A 22,937-nucleotide genomic window follows, 5' to 3' on the forward strand; every position below is an offset into this window, starting at 1 on the left:
TAACGGCTCACTTCATGGACATTAATTTTAATGGGACGATTATTACCCTGTTTGGAAGCCTGCCCCTCAAAATGCTGGACTCGCAAGGTGGCGCTGGGTCCGGTCCCAGCCGCTTGGATGTTTTCTGTAGCAGAGAGAGTGCAGCCTTGGCCGTGGGGACGTGTCATTCAGCAGAGGGAGAAGAGAAGGGGGTGATGGAAAAGTAGGGGGAAAGAGAAAACCTCTCGCTCCCCGACTCTGCAGTTGATAGTCGCTCATTTGCTCACACTGGAGTTGTTCTGCCCTGTCCCCCTATTTACCAGCTGGGGAACTTCGCCTTGAGATGAGGCTTTTTGGAGCCTCCATTTCCTCAACTGTAAAATGGGGATAATAGCCCCTATCTCACAGAGTTAAATAAGATCATTCCTATAAAGCACTCAACGTGGTGTCCAGCACATTCTTAGCATTTAATAAATGTTGGCTATTGTTAACATTTTAAAGTAGGTCATAGAGTCGCTAAGCAGTGTGCTTCGAAGAATGTTGGAGGGCCTGCACCCTCAAATATATATGGTTCCCCTATTGTGAATTGGCGATTCTGTCACTCATGTTAAGTATTGTCCAGAAAAAGCAAATTCTGTGGGAGAGTAACATAATGCTCTCGTAACACTTTAGTTAAAATGAGTTTTTGATTTTACTATTTAATTTGATAAACACTTATATAGTGCTTACTCTGTGCCAGGCACTGTTCTAAGTGCCTTAGACATATTAACTCATTTAACCCTCCTAACAATGTTATGTAATAGGGCAGGTACTGTTATTGGTCCTGTATTATGGATGAGCAAACTGAAGCAGAGTGTTTAGTGTATCCAAGGTCACACAACTGTCTGGCCCCCAGAGCTTGTGCTCTTTAGCATTATGTCACCACTGGGGACTTGGGAAGTGAGAGGGAGGCTGTTATAGGCTGACTTGTGGCCCTCTCCCTCCCCCCAAATTCCTACGTGGAAGTCCTAAGCCCCAGTACCTCAGAATGTGACTGTTTTTGGAGACAAGGTCTTTAAAGGGGTAATTAAGTTAAAATGAGGTCATTTGATTGGGGTCCTCATCCAGTATGACTGATGTCCTTATAGGAAGAGGGAGAGGCACCAGGGGCTCGAGAAGATGGCCATCTTCACACCAAGGAGAGAGGCCTCAGGAGAAACCAACCCTGCCAACCCCTTGATCTCAGATTTCTGGCCACCAGAACTGTAAGCAAATAACTTTCTGTTGTTTGAGCCCCCCAGTGTGTGGCACTTTGCTGTGGCAGCCCTAGCAAATGAATACAGAGGCAATGTGAGGGGCAGAATGTCCTAGAAGGGAAGTTAGAAGCAGATAGTCACCAGACTATGGCCGCTTTTACTGCCGGGTGTGTTCTTGGGCGTTTTTCTGGGTTCTTGAAGAGGGCTGAGTTCCAGGACTTCTCCTGTGTTCCCCTTCTTTCTCCTCCATGTCCCGTGGGAGGCTTTTAAGGGAGGAGGAGTTTTAGGGGATGATTTTGAGAAATAGTTCATGAAATCCAATTGATACCTTTATTCAGAGAAAACTTTCCCTACCAGTTGCAAGGATGCGCAGCCTCTCTCTCATAGAGTGAAGAGATAAGACAGATTTTTCTAGTCCATGCAAGTTCCCTATGGAATCCCAGTACTTAAAACTGGGCTTAGCACATAGCAGGTGCTCATAGCAGATAAATGTTTGTTGAAAGAAAGATTCAATGAATGAATGAATGAATGAATGGTAAGCATCCTGATTTGTCTTTCTGTCTTTCAGACATGCACTGTGATGTACATAGAACTGTTATCATTAATAACATAAAAAAATTCTTGCCCCAAATCATTCCCATACCTCCTACCAAAATCAATACTCGAGTGTTTTGAGCGGGAATGGGAGGGGTCTTTCTTTTCTTTAATTAAAACAATAATTACCTACCCTGGTGTTTGAGACTGAGTGAGCCTTACCTTATGTTGTTTTAATTCGTGTGGCTTGGTGGAGTGGTAAATGAATGAACAGCTGTGACCTCCTCCAAACAGCTGTGTTTCCTGAAGCCATGTATCAATGCCAGGGCCAGAGTCGATGCCAGGAGTCAGTTTGGGGAACAACAGAGTTCTCGAATCGTAGTCAGTGTGATAGCAGAATGGTTTGATACTCCAAGCCAGAGAGACTTAGGTTTGAACCCTAGCCCTGCCGTGCAATAGCTAGGTACCTTGGGAATATTTTTCACTTCTGTGAGCCTCCATTTTCCTATCTGCAAAATGGAAGTAATAATCATAGTTCCTCATTGGATTGTTGTGGGGATTCAGAGAGAATGTATCAAGTGTTTAGCAAAGTGCCTGGCACTCAGTAAATGTTAGTTATAGTGCTTGTTGATATATCAGGATTATTAAGTATCCACTTAAGCAACAGAACTGGGACCCTGACCCAAACCCACTGGGAGAAGAAGAGGATTCAGATTTCAGTGAGTCCAATATTCAATTACATCACATTTATTCCCGGGAAAGCCCCCTCCATTCAATAAACCGGGAGCAGGACAGCTCTCCTCTCTCACATGTATCCTATTTAACCCTCTGATACCTGAAAAGAGGGGCTAACTCCTCCAGGGATCTCCAAATTATTCATTAGATACTTCTCTCTTAAGGACCTTTTTGTTGCAAGTAAAGAGGGAACAGCAGACAAATGTCCGCAGCAGGAGAGAAAAAATTAACCAGCCCATAATTATAGTCTCATCAATACTTGAAGCGAGAAGGGTAAACCTCACTTAAATAAAACCTAATGCCGTGATTACTGGAGTCACAAGAGATGGGGTTGGTTAAACACGCACCCCTGCTGTGAAAATTCAGACATAGCGTCCTTTGCTCCAGCAATAATCACTTTATTGAAGGCAACCGAGCTTAGTCTACACAAGCGAATCACTAGACTTGAAATTATACTGAGAGGGTAAATGAGGATAAATGCTAGAAAACAATTTGGCAGATCTGGAAAAATTGAAAATGCGTGTGCTCTATGACCTGGTGGTTCCATTTCTAGCTATTTACTCTAGCCCAGTGGTTCTCAGCTAGGGACAGTTTTGCTCCCCGGGAGACATTTGGCCACGTCGGGAGACGTTTTTTGGTTGTCGAAACTGAGGGGTGCTACTAGTGTCTAACGTTTAGAAGCTAGGATGTAGTAACATCCTACAATGCACAGACAACAAAGAAATATCCGGCCCAAAATGTCAACAGTGCTGAGTGTGAGAAACTCTGCCCTAGATGTATCAGTTGGTACCCATTTGGTACAAGTAACAGAAAATCCAACTGGTAGAGACTTAAATCATAAGGATTCTTATTATTTACTTGACAACAAGTCCAGAGCAGGGATTGGCAAACTATGGCATGTGGGCCGTTTTGGTTTGCTCCCTGTTTTTGTAATAATTTTATTAGAATACAGTCGTGCTCATTCATCTACGTATTATCTCTGGCAGTTTTTGTGCTGCAACAGCAGAGTTGAATAGTTACAACAGAAATTGTATAGCCCGCAAAGTGTAAAATATTACTATCTGGCCCTTTACAGAGAAAGTGTGTCCACCCCTGGTCCAGAGAAAGGCAAGCTCAGGGTTCGGTTTGTGGTGCAAATATTTCATTAAGGATCAGGCTATGCCTTTGCTTCCACTCCACCATCCTTAGTATTTTGGTTTTAGTCCTCAGGCTTATTGCCTCATGGCAGCAAGATGGCTGCCGTAGCTCCAGATAGCACATGTGTACTGGGTTGAATAGTGTCCTCAAAAGTTCAGTTCAGTTCTCCATCTGGAACCTGTGAATGTGACCTTACTTGAAGATAGAGTCTTTGCAAATGTAAACAAGTTAAGATGAGGTCATACGGGATTAGGTTCTAATGTAGTGAATGGTTATAAGTTAGTTATAAGATACAACTTTGTTGAAATGGAAGTCCTGGCACCTAAGTCAAAATACAACTATGCTATTGATGGATGAATGGATAAACAAAATGTGGTATATCCATACAATGGAGGATTATTCAGCCTTAAAAAGGAAGGAAATCCTGATACATGCTACTTGATGGATGAAAATTGGAAACATTATACTAAGTGAAATAAGCCAGACACAACAGGACAAATACTGTATGATTCCACTTATATGAGGTTCATAGAGTGGTCAAATCCATAGAGACAGACAGTAGAATGGTGGTTGCCAGGGGCTGGGGGGAGGGCAGATGGGGAGTTAGTGTTTAACGGGTATAGAGTTTGAGTTTGGGATGATGAAAAAGTTCTGGAAATGGATGGTGGTGATAGTTGCAACAATGAGAATGTACTTAACGCCGTTAAACTGTACACTTAAAAATGGTTAAAATGGAAAATTTTAAGTTATGTATATTTTAGCACAATAAAAAAAAAAATCACCAGAAAAACCCCCCACCTAATTGTGATTCCAAATGTAGAAACCTTTCCTTGTTCTCAATCTTTTCTTTTACTTATTCCCACAACTTTTAGATTCACGGAATTTCAGATTTGAAAAACCCCCAGAAAATCATCTCAAAGTGTGGGTCTCTGGACCAGCAGCATCAGGCTCATCTGAGAATTTGTTGGAAGTGCAAATTCTCGAGCTTTACCCAGAACCACTCAATCAGACACTCTGGGGTGGGGCCCAGCACCGTATGCTTCTGATGCTCATTAAAGCATGAAAACCACTAGTCTAGATGATCTGTTCTATTTTGTGGATGAGGAACGCAGGGATCATAGAGGTCAAGATCACAGAGCTGGTTCCCTGATGAGTTAGAACACTAGCCAAGGTCTTTTGTCTTCCTGTGCCTACCAGTTGCTGCCAAATTCCATACTATATGGGCTCAGGGCTTGTAGCACACATGTTAAATGAAATTAATTCACTTTTTTTTAATGCCATCTAACGCTACAGCAATGCTTTTTCCCAACTGCAATAGAAAAAAGTGAGACCAACAGAGTAAAAGAGGGAGAGAGAGAAGGCAGGAGGGAGGGAGAGAGAGAGAAAGAGAAAGGGAGAGAGAGAATGAAGCAGCAAGAGAGACCTGAAGCCTTGTTTGAGAGCCTGAGTTTGCACCTACTCCTGAACCTCCCAGAACAAAATAAATTCTCTTTTTACCTAAAGTCATTTTAAGTTGGATTTCTGTTTTTTTTCAACCTGAGAATCTTCCAGCATGGTGTTGAAAAGGAACGGTGAGAAGGAACATCTTTGCCTTGTTCCTGATCTTAGTGGGAAAGCTTCTAGTTTCTCACCATTAAGTAGACGTTAGCTGTAGGTTTTTTGTAGTTATTCTTTATCAAGTTGAGGAAGTTCCCCTCTATTCCTAGTTTACTGAGGGTTTTTATCATAAATGGGTGTTGGATTTTGCCAAATGCTCTTTTCTGCATCTATTGATATGATCAAGTGATTTTTCATTTTTAGTCTGTTGATGTGACAGATTACATTAATTGATTTTTGAATGCTGAACCGGCCTTTGCACACCTGGGATAAATCCCACTTGATCATGGTGTATAATTCTTTTTATACATCATTGGATTTGATTTGCTAATATTTTGTTGAGGACTTTTACATCTATATTCATGAGAGATATTAGTTTGTAGTTTTCTTTTCTTGTAATGTGTTTTCTGGTTTTGGTATTGGGATGATGATGGCTTCATAGAATGAGTTAGGAAGTATTACCTCTGCTTCTCTTCTCCGAAAGAGATTGTAGAAAATGGGTATAATTTCTTCCTTAAATGTTTGGTAGAATTCACCAGTGAATCCATCTGGGCCTGGAGCTTTCTGTTTTGGAAGGTTATTGATTATTGATTCAATCTTTAATAGATATAGGCCTATTCAGATTGTCTATTTCTTATATGAATTTTGACAGATTGTATCTTTAAAAGATTTGGTCCATCTAGGTTATCAAGTTTGTGGGCATAGAGTTGTTCATAGTATTCCTTGATTATCCTTTTGATGTCCCTGGGACCTGTAGTGATGTCCTCTCTTCATTTCTGATATTAGTAATTTGTGTCCTCTCTCTTTTTCTTCTTAGTTAGCCTGGCTAGAGGCTTATCAATTTTATTGATTTTTTTCAAAGAACCAGCTTTTGATTTTGTTGATTTTCTTGATTGATTTTCTGTTTTCAATTTCATTGGTTTCTGATCTAATTCTTATTATTTCTTTTCTTCTGCTTACTTTGGATTTAATTTGCTCTTCTTTTTCTAGTTTCCTAAGGTGGAGACTTAGATTATTGATTTTAGATCTTTCTTCTTTTCTAATATATCCATTCAGTGTTCTAAATTTCCTTCTAAGCACTGTTTTCCCTATATCCCACAAATTTTGATAAGTTCTGTTTTCATTTTCATTTAGTTTAAAATATTTTAAAATTTCTCTTGAGATCTCTTCTTCATGTGTTATTTGGAAGTGTGTTGCTCAATCTCCATGTATTTTGGGATTTTCCAGTCATCTTTCTGTTAGTGGTTTCTAGCTTAATTCCATTGTGGTCTGAGAGTGGACATTGTATGACTTCTATTCTTTTAAATTTGTTAGGTGTGTTTTATGGCTCAGACTGTGGTCTATCTTGGTGAATGTTCCATGTGAGCTTGAGAAGAATGTGTATTCTGCTGTTAGTGGATGAAGTAGTCGATAGATGTCATTTCTATCCAGTTGATTGATGGTGTTATTGAGTTCAACTATGTCCTTACTGATTTTCTGCCTGCTGGGTCTGTCCATTTCTGAGAGAGGGGTGTTGAAGTTTTTAACTGTGATAGTGGATTCATCTAATTCTCCTTGCAGTTCTATCAGTTTTTGCCTCACATAATTTGATGCTCTGTTGTTAGGCACATACACATACACTCTGTTGTTAGGCACATGATTGTAGAATTGACCCCTTTATCATTAGGTAATATCCTCCTTTATCCTTGATAACTTTCCGTGCTTTGAAGTCTGCTTTGTCTGAAATTTATAAAGCTACTCCTGTTTTCTTTTGATTAGTGTTAGCATGGTCTATTTTTCTTTATCCATTTACTTCTAATCTATGTGTATCTTTATATTTAAAATGTCTTTCTTGTAGACAACATATAGAGGGTCTTGTTTTTTGATCGACTCTGACAATCTCTCTCTTTTAATTGGTGCATTGAGATCATTGATGTTCAGAGTGATTATTGATGTAGTTGGATTAATATCTACCATATATGTTACTGTTTTCTATTTGTTGCCCTTGTTCTTTGTTCCTGTTTTTGTCTTCCATTCTTCTTCTGCCTTTTGTGGTTTTAATTGATTGTTTTACATGTTCCATTTTATCTCCTTTCTTAGTGTATCAGTTATACTTTTTTTTTAATTTTACTTTTTTTAATGATTGTCTTAGAGTTTGCAATATACATTTACAACGAAGCCAGGTCCACTTTCAAATAACACTATATCACTTCACAGGTAGTGTAGGTACCTTATAATGACAGAATAATCCTAGTTCCTCCCTCTTGTCCCTTATATCATTGCTGTCATTCATTTCGCTTATATACAAGCATACATAAGCATATATATACATACATAAGATATATACACAAGCACACATAATTGAATACATTGTTACTATTATTAGTTTGAACAAACTGCTATCTGTTAGGTCAATTAAGACTCACTGAAGCATCTTGCTTCAGTCATCCCATTGCCTTCTGTCCCTGTGGTCAAATCTCCCTCTGCCTCCTTCTTATATAAGGATACTTGTGATTGCATAAGACCCACCTAGATAATCCAGGATACTCTCCCCGTCTCAAGATCCTTAATTTAGTCACATCTGCAAAAGCCTTTTTATCATCTATTTTACCTTCACTTACTCTTTCTTTGATGCTCTTCGTTTCTTTATGTTGATCTGAGTTTCTGATCTATATCATTTTCCTTCTCTCTACAGAACTTTTAACATTTCCCGCAATGCAGGTCTACTGGCAAAATTCCCTCAATTTTTGTTTGTCTGAGGGTCTTTATTTTTTCCTCACTTTTGAAGGATAATTTTGTAGGGTACAGAATTCTAGGTTGGTGACTTTTTTCTCTCAACACTTTAAATATTCCACTCCACCCTCTTCTTGCTTGCGTGGTTTCTGAGAAGTCAGTTGTAATTCTTATCTTTGTTCCTCTGTAGGTGAGATGTTTTTTCCCTCTGGCTTCTTGTAGGATTTTTTCTTTATTTTTGATTTTCTGTAGTTTGGAAATAATATGCCCGGGTATAGGTTTTTTGGCATTTTTCCTGCTTGGAGTTCTCTGGGTTTCTTGGACCTGTGGTTTGGTGTCTGACATTAATTTAGAGGAAATTCTCAGTCATTATTGTTTCAAATATTTCTTCTGTTCCTTTCTCTCTTTTTTCTCCTTCTAGTATTCCCATTATGCATATGTTATACCATTTGTAGTTGTTCCATAGTCTTTGGATATTCTGTTCTTTTTTATTTTTCAGTCTTTGTTCTCTTTCCTTTTCAGTGCAGGTTTCTGTTGAGATATCCTCAAGCTCAGAGATTCTTTCCTTGGCTGAGTCCAGTCTACTAATAAGCCCATCAAAGGCATTCTTCATTTCTGTTACAGTGTTTGATCCGTAGCATTTCTTTTTGGTTCTTTCTGAGGATCTCCATCTCTCTACTTACATTACCCATCTGTTCTTCCATGCTGTCTACTTTATCCATGAGAACCCTTAGGATATTAATCACAGTTGTTTTAAATTCCTGGTCTGATAATTCCAGCGTCTCTGCCATGTCTGATTCTGAGGCTTGCTCTGTCTTTTCATATTGTGTTTTTCTTTTGCCTTTTAGTATGCCTTGTAATTTTTCCTTGATAGCTGGACATCATGTATCAGGTAAAAGGAACTGCTGTAAATAGGCCTTTAGTAATGTGGTGGTGAGGTGTGGGGAGAGGGGAAGACTTCTATAGTCCTGTGATTAGGTCTGTCTTTAAGTGAGTCTATACTTCTGGATGGTGAACTTCACAAGTGTTTCTCCTTTTTTTTTCTCTCCCCCTAGGTGGGCTGGAGTTGACTGCTATTGAGTATTTCCCTTCCCCCAGGTCAGTTAGGTTCTACTAGTACCCCAGCAGGTTAGGCTCTGTTAACTAGTTTCTCCTGAGGGCAAGCCTTGTTAAGAGAGATGGAGTGCTCCGGTGTGTTTCAAAATTGTTCCTTTCCCCTCTCCCTGCAGGAAGCATGAGGGGATTTTTCTTTGATATTTTCTGTGAGAATGCGGTTAACTTCCTGGAGGTAAAACTCACCAAAGTGTGGGGATTCCTGTATGACTGGATTCCCTGAAACTGTTAACTCAGGCTTGTCCACACTGAGCCTCTGGGCATTCGTCAATTACAGTTCAGCTTTTCCTATCCTGGCACTGGTTCCTGCAGTGGTTTCCACTTGTGAGTTTCTGTTCTAGTAAGCTAAAATTCTGTATTCGCATGTCTGTCCCTTCAATCTTGGGGGCAGTGGTTTGCCCAGTGTCCTTGCCTCTCTTACAGATCCAAGAAGAGTTGTTGATTTTTTTGGTCTGCTCAGCTTTTTACTTGTTAGGAAAGAGTGGAGATTCCCAAGCTCCTTAAGCAAAACCAGATGTCAACCTATTGTGGCCGGCCTGGTGGTGTAGCTGTTAAGTTCACACGTTCCGCTTCAGTGGCCCGGGGTTCGCAGGTTCAGATCCTGGGCCCGGACCTACTTACCACTCATCAAACCGTGCTGAGGCAGCATCCCATATAGAAGAGCTACAAGTCTACAACTATGATACACAACTATGTACTGGGGCTTTGGGGGAAAAAAAGCTCTTTATTAAAAAAAAAAGAAGTCAACCTAAGAATCTTAACCCAATCTGGAGAAGGAGGAAGGCAGGGAAGGCTTCTTGGAGGAGGTGACCTCTAAAATGAAACCTGGTAGGAGGTAGGCAGGTGCAAGAAAGAGGGGATGAGAGTTCCAGGCAAGAGAGAGCATGTTGGGGTGGACAGCTATAAAAGGTTGAGATGATTAGAGCTTAGACACTGAGGAGGGAAAGTGTTGAGAGATCAGGTTACAGAGATGGGCTAGAGTCAGACCTCAGAGGGTCTTACATGGCATTGACCTTGGAGAATCTCATGAAAACGGACATTAAGCTTCCCAATCTCCAGATAACTCAGGCGCATCATATACATTCCTGCCTTCATCCCCACGACGGCTCCTGGGCTGTCCGTCTGCAAAGTGCTTGGGGGAAATTCTGAGTGGCTTAGGGCTCTTTGCTGCTATTAAGTGCCCACGTAAATTGCAACTTATTGGCTCAAGTGTTTGATTTCCTATTTTTCTTTCCATTTGTGTGTCACCTGTAATTAGAGTTCCAAGTGCTCAGTGCACCAAAGTGCTCGGAGTGATTTTTCTATTAAAACAGAAAGGAGAGGAGACTCATCGCTTCAGCAGATTGCAAAGTGCAATGGACCAAGTGACTCCATCTCCTGTAAGGGCACTTGTGCTGGGATTGATGAGACTTACAATGACGTCCCTCACTTCGTTCTTAAAGGAGTGAATTCATCTCTCTCTGCTACTGTGTGTGTGTGTAGTTGTGCATATCTTTATTACTTGCAGCCTCATCAGTAACACAGATATTTATTGAACATCTACTATGTGTGGTTACAAACTTCAGAAACACCGTTTGCCTTCTCTTAGCTCCATCATTCATGGATTCATTTGTTCACTCATTTATTTATTTATTCATTCAACCAACTGACAATTACTGAGCACATCCTAGGAACCAGGCTCTGTGCCAGGGGCTGAGAACAAGGATGAACAAGATAGACATGGTCCCACCCTCAGGGAGCCTCCATTCTAATGGGAGAGACAAACAAAGAAGGAAATAATAAAGAAACAATTTACGCATTGAGGTAAGGGTCAATTTCAGTGATATAGAAAATTGTGTGCAGAAACGTTACTTAGATGAGGCACTTAGGGATGGCTTGTCTGAGGAGGTCACATTTAAGTGGAAGGCTGAAGAGTGAAGTGGGGGTGGCTGCACTGAGAAGTGATGCAGGAAGAATGTTCTAGGAAGAGGGAGGTGAGTGCAAAGGCCCCTGTGGTGGAAAAGGGCTTAGCTTCTTCAGACTACAGGTCAGTGTGAATGGGAAGATGTAAGACACACTGCTGGTGGGGATGTAAAGTGGTGTGGCCAGTTTGCAAAAACAGTGTGGCAGCTCCTCAAATGATTAAACGTAACTAAAAATGATTTAATCCAGCAATTCCACTCCTAAGTATATATCCAAGAGAAATGAAAACATACATCTACACAAAAACCTGTATGTAAATGTTCATAGCAGCATTATTCATAACAGCCAAAAGGTGGAAACAACCCTAATGTCCATCAATTGGTGAATGGATAATCAAAATGTGGTACAGTCATGCATTGCTTAACAATGGGGATATGTTCTAAGAAATGCATCGTTAGGTGATTTTGTCATTGTGCAAACATCATAGAGTGTACTTACACAAACCTAGATGGTATGGCCTACTACACATCTTGGCTGTATGGTACTAATCTTATGGGACCACCATTGTCTATGCAGTCAATCGTTGACGGAAATGTTGTTATGTGGCACATAACTGTACATCCATACAATGGAATATTATTCAGCCATCCAAAGGAATGAAGTACTGAAACATTATATAACATGGATGAACCTTGAAAACACTATGCAAAGTGAAAAAAGCCAGTCACAAAGGACCACGTATTATATGATTCCATTTATAGGAAATCTTCAGAACAGAGAAATCTATAGAGATGGAAAGTAGAATTGTGGTTCCCTAGGGGAGGCTTAGGGGTGATGGCTAAAGGGAATTGGGTTTCTTTTTGGGGTGATGAAAATGTTCTAAAATGTGGTGATGGTTACACATAACTGTGAATATTCTAAAACCATTGAATTGTACACTTTAAATTGGTGAATTGTGTAGTATGTGAATTATATCTCAATAAAACTTTTTAAAAATGATTTTGTTTATTTCAAGAACAGTGGAGACACCTTAAGGTGTTTTGAACAGAGGAGAGTCCTGATCTGATTCACTTTTTCAAAAGCTCTCTGGCAGCTGTCTGATTCATTGCCAAGAGTGGAGGCGGGGAGACCAGTGAGGAGCTACTCCAGCTGTGATGACGGTGCCTTGGACTTTGGGCTGTTGGATTTAGCAAATAGCAATACAGGACACCTAGTTAAGTTTGAATTTCAGATACGCAAAGAATTTTTTTTTAGTATGTCTCACACATTGCGTAGGATATATTTATACTAAAAGTTATTCTTTGCTTATCTGAAATTCTAATTTTGCACGGACACTTATACTAAAGTTGTCTATCTGGAATTCCAATTTAACTGGGCATCTGTATCTTATCTGGCAACCCTACTCGGACTAGGACGGTGGTGGGGGAGATGGAGAGAAGTGGACAGATTCAAGATATATTGTGAAGGTAGAAATACCAAGACTGGTGTGAGAGGAAAGGGAGAGAGAGAACCAGGTTCCTGGCTGAAGCATCAGGGGAGTGTTGTCATTTGCTGAGACGGGAAAAACTTGGTTGGGGAAGCAAGGAAAAAAGTAATGTTGGGGTTCTTGTTTCATCAAAGTCAGGGTCAAAGTCATGCTAACAACAGGAATATCCTTACTGCACGTGGCCTTGACTGGGACACCTCCAGAAAAACTCAGGCTTGCCTTGGTGTGTTGCTTCTTACGTAGGCAGGCAAGGAAACCGGCTCTGGGAGTCTTAGAGTCTGAGCAGGAGTGAGAGCACTTGTCCTGTGGACCAAAGCCATCGCCTCCTCCGTCTGAGCCAGAGGTGGCTGAACAAGGCTTCTCCGATGAGCATGAGGCTGGAGCTGCATTTTCAAGACAGATAAAAGTGACCCAAGGACCGAGTCTGTTCGGTCTTCCTTCTCTGGGGAGGGAGACACTCTCAGAGGGAGGGGCTTTGGAACCAGGGTGGGGAGATTAAAGGGGGGGGCGCTCAATAAAAGCAGGAGGGGATTGAGGAGAGAAAGAGAGGTGGGGAGTGGTGTCCATATGGGACAACTTCCTTTTGAATGATTAAGTCTGTGACTGGCAGCTGACACTGAATCTCGTCTGTGCAGCATTTTTTAAAAATGAAATTATTGATGGGAAAGTTCTCAAGAACAAGCAAATTGTTCCTTGGTCCGTTTTTGTAAATCTGTTTTTCCCCCCACAGAATTTTATATTTTGCTAATATGAAGGCATAAAACAGCAGCAAAGGGCGATAATACCTATAGTGATGAACATCAGGGTCATGTTGGTATTCAACGTGGCTACTTACATCATTCTGATGTTTTTGTTAATGTCTCTAAACCATATACTTTGAGATCATAATCATTTCCTTTGATTAGTTTGCATAGTAATCTTCTGGCGTTCTCCCCACATTAGTGATCCCAAATGAGGTGCGATTCTCTAGTCCTGCTCACAAGAGCTAAAGAGGTATCTTAATGTAAGTTGAAAGGAGTTTTGTCCTAACTCATGGATTGTTCAAGAATGAACTGTTGGGTTTGAAGTCTACTGAATGCAACTTACACTTTTAATAAAAATCTTTATTCCTTAAAAAATGGCATTTGTTGCTAATAATTAGAAATCAGGATACTGATTTTTAGAATATATGGACTAAGATCCAACTGTTGGGTGGAGCAGAGTATTGGTTTCCCACTCTAGATGGGCATCCACGCTTCAGTTTGCTACAGTCCTCACCTGGCCCACTTGCCTCATTTTTGTTTCCTGGAGTCACCTGTAGGCATTTGAGTCTGTGGTCACTGAAGGCCTTCTGTAATAAGCTGAATATTGGCCCCCAAAGATATCCAGGTCCCAATCCCTTCAACCTGTGAATGTTATCTTAGATGATAAAAAGGCTTTTGCAGATGTGACTAAATTAAGGATCTTGAGACGGGGAGAGTATCCTGGATTATCTAGGTGGGTCTTATGCAATCACAAGTATCCTTATATAAGAAGGAGGCAGAGGGAGATTTGACCACAGGGACAGAAGGCAATGGGATGACTGAAGCAAGATGCTATGTTGCTGGCTTTGAAGATGAAGAAGGAGCCACAAACCAAGCAATGCAGCACTAGAAGCTGAAGAAGGCAAGGAAAGAGATTCGCCTCTGGAGGAAGCACAGCCCTGCCAACACTTTGATTTCAGCCCGGTGGAACGGATTTTGGACTTTTGGCTTCTAGAACTGTAGGAGAATAATTGTGTGTTGTTTTAAGCCATTTAATTTGTTACAGCAGCAACGGGAAACTGATAAACCTTCTTACCTTGTACATGAGAACAAATAAATTAATACCCTCTGCTCGTGTTCCCCGCCCTCACTACTTTTTTGAGACCTACTTGACCCTGCAGGAAAGAAATTCTTGCACTTTGGAGATCCAGTGTGTGGCTGGTTGGGGAGGACAAGTGAGATGGGAGGTTCTTGGGGGAAGGATGATGGCCATTTTTCAGCCATCTTTCAGGGGCTCTTGCAGACCTGAGCTGAGGTTCCCAGGGGAACCACAACAGATTGAGAATGGGCAGGAAAGGCTAGTAGCATGAGAGACACTAAGACTGAATTCCCACAGTCTCCCTCCCAAGATAGCTTTGTAGATGTCTTAATTTGGACCACTATCCCTTCCCCCTTCTTCTGTGTTGGGGAGCTCTGCATCCTCACTTCACGGGGTCCTGGAAATCCAGCCCATTGTAACCCCTGCCCCACAATCAAGGGCTGGGAATGTGACCCAAACTAGACCATTCAGATGATCCTCTGGGATAGTGGTTCTCAAGCTGGATTGTGCATCAGAATCACCCAGGGGGATTGTTAAACCATAGATTGCTGGTTTGTACCCCGTGAGTTTCTGGGCTGAGAATGTGCCTTCCTAACAAGTTCCCAGCTGAGGCTGGTCCAGGGGCCACACTCTGAGAACCCCTTCTGTGGGAATGTGAATCCCAGAAGATGGAAGACAGGTAGGGATTCAACCAAAACAGATGGTTCATGACTTCCTGTAATGAAATCCCTGAATCTGATCTGATTCAGGGCATTCTGAGGGTCTGGTTGTTCCTCTTTTCTTTTAACTTGGTGAGCCACCCTGAGTTCAATTCCTTTTTGCTTAAGGAAACAAGACTTATTGCTTGCAATCAAAGACTTTTAATGGATTGAACTTGCAAGGAACACTCTTGATATGGAAAAATTGGGGCTCGTGGAACCCCAACCTTACAGAGCATAGGTTAGACGTAATTTCTGTTTGCCAAGACCGTATTAATGTGGATCATAGCCATCATTTATTGAATGCCTACTATGTGTCTTATAGATGCTAAGAGTTCTACAGATATTTTATGAGCCTTACAGTCACTCTGAAGGGAAGATATTTTTATCTTTATTTCTCATTTGAGGAAATGGAGGCCCAGGAATTTGCTATTGGAAAGATATAAAATCAACATAAATATTGTCAGTGAATGGTAGGCAATACTGAGAAAAAGACAGTATTTTCCTCCCTCTTAGCATATTTCCCTTTTCTTTCACTTTCTCTGGGTGACTAACGGCCCTATTAACCTGCCTGCACCGCTCCTGCAAAAATTCTTTTAAAGGGGCAAGAGGAAACATTGATTTTTGACCATCATAATTAAGTGTTTAAAAAATTTCCAGTGTGCTTTTTGTTTTAAATATTAGATGTTCCATAAATTCTAGAGATATCAGAAGAGCCACATTTGGCTTTTGACCCACAAGTAGATCATCAAAACAAGTTTGACTGACCCTTGGAATTCATATGGAAAGTTAGCTGAATGTTTGGGGGAAAATAGCTCATTGTTTTTACTTTTACTATAAGAAGAATAATTCTTGGACACTTCTTATGCCCCACATCACATCCTCTTGACTCATCTTTTACTTCAGTCACTACTGTAGCAACTGGCTTTGTGCACAGGTAATCTGACAGACCCTCATATTAGCTGCATAGAGTATCTCTTGCTTTTAACCCCAGGGCCTCTCTGCTGCCTTGGTGTGGGACATCCATGGGAACTCGTTTCCTTATACCCAACCTGGACGTGAGAGATTATGAAAAACTCCTGGTTTAAGCTTTCTCTAACAGAAGATGAGCCAGTGGATAAACGCTCCCTTCTTCCGGTTCTTAACTCTTGGGAGGACAATCCTAAGATGTGTTCTTCAAGACTCCTTAGAAGTTCCCAGTGGGATGGAGTGTAAATTGCCTATAGCAGGGCCAACTCTTAAGATTAGCTGTCTCTCCTTCCCTATTTCACTCTCCTCAGTCCCCTTCCCCTGTTCCCTGAAATCACTTCTACAAATAACCAGCTACCTGATAGCCCAGGTTTCAGGCTCTGCTTTCTGACGGAACCCAGGCTAGGACAACATTCCCTGTAGAAAATTAGAATATACAGATAAAGGAAAAGAACACCAAAATCACCCATAATCCTGCCCCCTCTAGAGAGCTCTTCTGTTAAGATTTGGGTGTATATTCTTTTTAAAATGCATACACACTTTTTTTTTTAAAGACACTACTGGGATCATACTGTGCTATGGTTATGTATCCTGACTTTTTTCACTTGCAATATTGTGAAAATCTTCATGTGACTAAATTTTCTCCAATGAAATATTTAATGGCCGCACAGTATTTCATTTATTCATTCATTACTTATAGAGCAGCTACTATGTCCCAGGCACTGTTTTGAGTGTTGAAGGCACAGAAATGATCAAACAGATGAAGTCTCTGCCCTCCTGGAGCTGACTTCTGGTTAGGATCTTTCTTACAATCTAACGGGGTGTAACTTATTGAACCAGCGCCCTATTGTCAACTACTTAGATTTCTCCTGATCTCCAGGACTATAAACAATGCTTCAGTGAACAGCCTTGAAGGTACTCTTTGAAATCCTCAATTTTCTTCTCTTGGGTAAATTCCTAGAAGTGGAATTGCTGGGCGAAAGGGGATGCGAGTCAATGAGGGCGCTGGGATTCCCACCCAGATCTGTCTCTCTGTCTCTCTGACTTTGGAGCCTAGGCTAACAACCATGCTGGTAATAGCACTGAATTGAAAACAGTCGTGGTAGCTAGAGGCCGCCAAATGGTTCCTAGCCAGCTTAGGCATGTGGGCTGTATGATTTTAATAATTAACAGGTCAGGTCCTGAGTGTTTAAAAATAAAAAAAGATTAGAATCCTGGGTCTGCAAATTACCAGCTGTGTGATTTTTGGCTCAGTTTTTTCCAGAACTCTCTGGACAACAGTTCTCATCTTCGAAGTTGTTACTTATTCAGTAAATATTTATTAAGCACCTACTAATAGCTGGCCTACTAATAACTGGCCTCCATGCTAAGATTGGACAGTCCAGCAGGGAAGGGAGATATTAATAAACAATCACACAAATATAAAATTACAATTGTGTTCTGTGCTATGATGAGAAGTATAGGATGCCGTAAAAATCAGTAACAGGGAGACATGATTTTTTTTGGGGGGGTGGGGGTTGAGAGATTGAGGTATGAGCTGAGATATGAAAGATGTATAGGAGTTAACCAGGTCAAGGCGGGGAGAAAAATTCCCTGAGGCGGGAGCAGCAGGTACAAAGCATTTTGAAGATGGCATGCAATCGAATGCCACTTTCTTTCCAACCTCACAGCTCTTGCACTTCTAGTTCCTTCTGGAAATATCTCCTCTGAGATCTGATCTTCCCGTGGCTGGTTTCTCTCCTCGGGTGGTCTCAGAGATAGATGCCTTCCTTGAACATCCTTCTAAAGGTAACCCATCCTTACCTCTTTTATTACCTCGTTCTATTTTCTTCCCGACACCTACCACTGATTCAAGCGCTCATGTTCATTTGCTGAACATCTCCCCCACCACTTGAACGCAAACCCCAAGAAAGGAGGGATTGTTTTGGGGTGAGGCAGATTTAAATACTGAATTCTCAGCAGCTGGCATACAGTAGTTGCTCAATGCATGCTTGTCGAATGCAGGACCAGTGCTTGGCGCAAAGTCTGCGCTCAGCAAAAGCCGAGAAGCTGAGCGCGCGGTCAGCGCACAGACCCGGTCCGGGGGCGCGCCGGGGGCGGGGCGCCCGCCCGGAACCCGAGGGCGGCGGTTTCCGGCCGCGGCGGACACTTCCGGCGAAGGGACCGTGCCGTGGCGCCGGGGCCGAGGCGGACGCGGAGGCCGGGCCGGCGGCGATGGACGACCAGAGCCTGGACGAGTTCCGCCGGCGCTGGCAGGAGGAGCTGGCGCAGGCCCAGGCGCAGAGGAAGCGGCGGCGGCCCGAGGCGGCCCCCGGGCGCGGCGAGCAGGCCTCGGGGTACCTGGCGCTGGCCCAGGGCCTCCTGGAGGGCGCGGGCCGGCCCCCGGCGGCGCGGGCCGGCCGGGCCGAGAGGCAGGACGCGGCGAGCCGCTCCCGCTCCCCCCCGGCCCGCGAGGGCGCCGGCGGCGGCGAGCAGCTGGTGGACCAGCTCATCCGCGACCTGGTGAGTGGCCGCCGCCTGCTGCCGGGGCCCGGCTGGCCCGCGCCCCGGCGCACACCCCCGAGTGCGTTGTGCAGTGACTGTGCCACGGTGAGGGGAGGGATGGGCAGAGGCACCCGCGCCTCCGTCTGCGTCTCTGGAGGCCGCGGTCCCAGCGGGGGCGGGCGTGTCCCGGAGTTGGCGGTGTCTGCAGAGATTTTTGGATGCCGCAACTGGGGGCGGGGTGGTTGCTGCTCGTACCCAGCGGGTAGAGGCCAGGGATGCTCAGGAACATCCTGCAACGCACAGGGCAGCACCCACCGAAGATTATCTGACCCAGAATGTCACTAGGTACGAGACGGAGAAATCCTGCTCTAGGAAGACCCCTAACTTTTAGTTAACAAGTTTGCCTTTGGGGAGGAGGACCCAGGACACGGATGGGAAGGAGTGTTAACTTTTCTCCATGTGCTGTTTGGATTATTCAGGTTTTTCTAACTGTGCGTGTATTACTTTAAAAACATTAAAGTTTTAATTTAAACTAATTAAAGCTAACTTAATTTAAACTAAAAAAAAATAAATTTCCAATTAAAGCAGGAAAAAAAGAGGAAGAATCCTTCAGGCACTACCATTAGCATGGAGGGTCTTATCATTTTGTGGGACATGGATCCCGTCAAGAATCTGGAGGAAGAGGAGGTCCCTGTCTCAAAAAAAAAAAAAAAAAGAAGCCCCCTTCACAAAGTTAGGACAATCAAGACCACCTGCAACACGTCCATGGTTAAGACAAGACAGCAGGTTTTTCTTTTATTGATATAACATTGGTTTATAACATAAATTTCAGGTGTACATCATTATATTTGGATTTCTGCGTAGACTACATCATGTTCACCACACAAAGACTAATTAGAATCCATCACTGTACACATGTGCCCTATTACTCCTTTCACCTTCCCCTCTACCCTTTTCCCATCTGGTAACCACCAGTCTAATCTCTGTATTTATGCTTTTTTTTTTTATCTTCTGCTTATGAGTGAAATCAAAGGGTATTTGACTTTCTCTGACTGACTTATTTCGCTTAGCGTAGTACCCTCGAGGTCCGTCCGTGTCATTGCAAATGGCAAGGTTTCACCTTTTTTATGGCTGAGTAGTATTCCATTCCAAGTATATCACATTTTCTTTCTCCATTCATCCGTTGATGGGCAGTAGGTTGTTTCCAAGTCTTGGCTATTGTGAATAATGCTGCAGTTAACGTAGTGGTGCCAATATCTTTTTGCATTTATGTTTTCGTGTTATTTGGTTAAATACCCAGCAGTGGAATAGCTGGATCATATGGTAGTTCTATTCTTAATTTTTTTGAGGAATCTCCATACTTTTTTCCATAGTGGCTGCACCAGTTTAAATTCTCACCAGCAATGAATGAGGGTTCCCTTTTCTCCATGTCCTTTCTAACACTTGTTATTTTTTTGTCTTGTTAATTATAGCCATTCTGATGGACTTAAGGTGATATCTCACTATAGTTTTTATTTGCATTTCCCTAATAATTAGTGTTGAACATCTTTTCATGTGCCTGTTGGCCATCTGTATATCTTGTTTGGGAAGATATCTTTTCAGATCCTTTGCCCATTTTTTAATTGTGTTGTTTGTTTTTTTGTTGTTGAGTTGTATGAGTTCTTTATGTATTTTGGAGATTAACCCGTTATCAAATACATGATTTGTGGATGTCTTCTCCCAATTGTTAGGTTGTCTTTGTTTTGTTGGTGGTTTCCTTTGCTGTGCAAAACAGCAGGTTTTAATGGTTCGGTTTAGATTAGGCTCAAAGGAGTCTTCTGCAGCTTCCCAAAACAGTAGTAATTCTGTAATTGGCAAGGTGTTTTGATTAAGTGATGGCTTAATATTTAATGTAATATGTAGTTATATTCAAGTAACATTAATAGCTATATGAATTTTCCCCAAGTGTCTGATCCTGTGTTCTGCCTTATCTCTAAGGTTAGAGATAACCATTTTTGTAAATGTGTGTTATAAACATTCTCATTTAATGTGACAATTCTTATACGTATGAAAATTCGTGCTAGCATCATGTAAAAAGTGGGTCATCGCTGAAGAAGTCTGACGGATGTAAAAATCTTTCAGTGCCTTGGGAAGGTGGCTTAGCACCTGACAAGTTGCTCAGGCCAGGCCAGATCTATGCAGAAGTTATTCCTATGGAAGTAGATTTGTAGGCTAAGGCAAGACTGGCTTATCGAGTTACAGAAAAAAGGGAAAGCTGGTTGTTAGGGCGAAGGCACATTTGGGGCCTCACAGCTGAAATCCTCCCCACTGAGTTTGCCAGTGTCTTCAGACTTCACAACAATCCTGGGAGGTATTGTTAGTCTCCTTTTACAAGTGAAGAAACTCAGAGGTTTCCTGTAATTAGCCCAGGGATACCCAGCTGGTAAGTGCTAGGGATTGGATTTGGATCCAGGTCTGTTGGACTCTAAATTTTACCACGTAGGAGTTTTGCAAACTTGACTTGGTGTAAGAATCACCCTAGCCCTTATTAAAAGACAGGTTCTGGCCTGTTCCCCACACCTGCTGAATCAGTCTCCAGAGGAGGGGCCCAGAAATCCTATGGGTGGGGTGACCAGGCAAGTTTGAGACGTTGTCTCTGCTGTATAGCTTCCTTTGGTTTGAGGTCCTGATTCTCAAGGCTTTCCAGCGCTAACACTCCTGAAGGATAGGCATTGATACCAAAAATTAGTGGAGCCCTAAATGAAGTATTTTAAAAATGGAAGAGGCCTGCCTACTGCAGGATCCAAAGGGCACATCAGAATCTAAGTTTCATATGTTGTTAGAAAAAGCCTGCCCTAGAACATGTGCCCATGATCTCCTCTGCCCCCTCAGAGTCATCATGTTAGCTACTGGTAGGCTCTATGCTACCATGAGCAGCATCCAACCTGTGGGGCACCTCTAATTTTTTTGAGTACTTTGCAATCATCAGTAACACTGCTATAAACAAAGTAATAATTCATTGCATGCTTACTTGCTCCTTGGTACTATCTTAAGGATTTAGAGACATTATCTTCAGATCTCCCAACAACCCCAGTGGCCATTATTAGCCTCATTTGGCAGATGAGCTTTAGGAAAGTAACTGATTTTTAAGGGGCAGTGAATCTACGCAATATCTTAAGTCTGAGAAATGATGGTAACCTTTATAGAGAAGGCTTGGATTCTTATGTCAGTGGTTGTAAGCCCCGAAGCCCACAGAGGCAGGGAATGCAAATGAGTGAAGTAGGCCAGGTGTTGCTCATTCAGTCCTCTTTCCCAGTTCATCAGGTGTTGTGTTATGCATCTTTTCCAGATTCCAGCTATACTTCTGTAATGATGTGTCATAATTGCTGTTGTTCTTTTTTGTCACATTAAATATTAGACATGACAGATAGTGTAGAAATTGTCTTCATGATATCCCTAAAGAAAAATAACAACCATTTTTCTTAAAATGTGGCCCTCGTCTTGGTCTTATTTTTCCATTTTTTAAAGTTTTTTTAAAAAAAAATCAAACTCTATTGAAGTGTACAAGTCATAAATGTACAGGTCAAATAATTTTCAAGAGTCTACATGTCTGCATAAATAGCACCCAGATTACCGAACTGCATTACTAGCTTGTCAGAACCCCCGTGGGTTCTCTTCCACCCAAGGGTAACCGCTCACCTGACTTCTGACACCTTATTTTAGTTTTGTCTGTTTTTGAACTATGTAAGTAGAATCATACAGCATGTACTCTTTTGTGTCTGGGTTCTTGTGCATAGTATTATGCATGAGATTTATCTCTATGAATATGCCACATTTTATTTATTCTACTGTTGATGGGCATTATTTGTAACTAGTTTGTTAATACCCAGTTTGGAACTATTGGGAATAGCACTGCTGTGAACATTTTGTACATCTTTTGGAACATGTGTACTCATTTTTCTTGAGTATACCCCTGGTTGTGGAATTGCTGGGTTATGAGGTATGCATATGTTCAGCCTTAGTACATATTGACAAACAGTTTTCCAAAATGGTTGTACTGGTTTTCTCATGATAGTAACTCGAGTATGTGGAATATAGGATTTCACCTTCTTTGCCTTAAATATAACAACACCTAATTGAGATGACATATGGCAATGGAACTTGACCCCAGCATGGGTGAGATGATAGTGACAAACTGGGAAATTCATGCCATGGCTGGGTTAAAGGTGGGAGCCACTGTTTAGGTCACCTGGTTCTTGTCATGTAGGAATGTGTTCCCAGTGTTGCAGAGTCTTTAGATTTTTGTCTTTTAATTGGGAATATGTATTTTCATATGGCTCTGTCAGTTTTTGCTGCATAAAAACACCCAAAACTTTGGCTTAAAACAACACTATTTAGGGGCCGGCCTGGTGGCATAGTGGTTAAGTGCACACACTCCGCTTTCGCGGCCCAGGGTTCGTGGGTTTGGATCCTGGGTGCACACCCATGCACCGCTTGTCAAGCCATGCTGCGGCTGCGTCCCACATAAAGTAGAGGAAGATGGGCATGGATGTTAGC

At 42.1% G+C, this 22,937-nt stretch overlaps 1 protein-coding gene across 1 annotated transcript in view; it reads left to right on the forward strand.

The window, feature by feature from the left end:
• The first annotated feature begins 18,100 nt into the window (after positions 1-18,100).
• The window catches only part of FBXW8 (F-box and WD repeat domain containing 8), a 115,231-nt gene continuing 110,394 nt past the window's right edge, over positions 18,101-22,937 (forward strand). The window contains exon 1 of the mRNA XM_058531509.1: positions 18,101-18,419. Coding sequence (XP_058387492.1) covers positions 18,132-18,419 — 288 coding nt within the window. The 5' untranslated portion in view covers positions 18,101-18,131. The remainder of the gene's footprint in view (positions 18,420-22,937) is intronic.

This window comes from Diceros bicornis, chromosome 35 (assembly GCF_020826845.1).
Source record: "Diceros bicornis minor isolate mBicDic1 chromosome 35, mDicBic1.mat.cur, whole genome shotgun sequence".
NCBI classification, from domain to species: domain Eukaryota; kingdom Metazoa; phylum Chordata; class Mammalia; order Perissodactyla; family Rhinocerotidae; genus Diceros; species Diceros bicornis.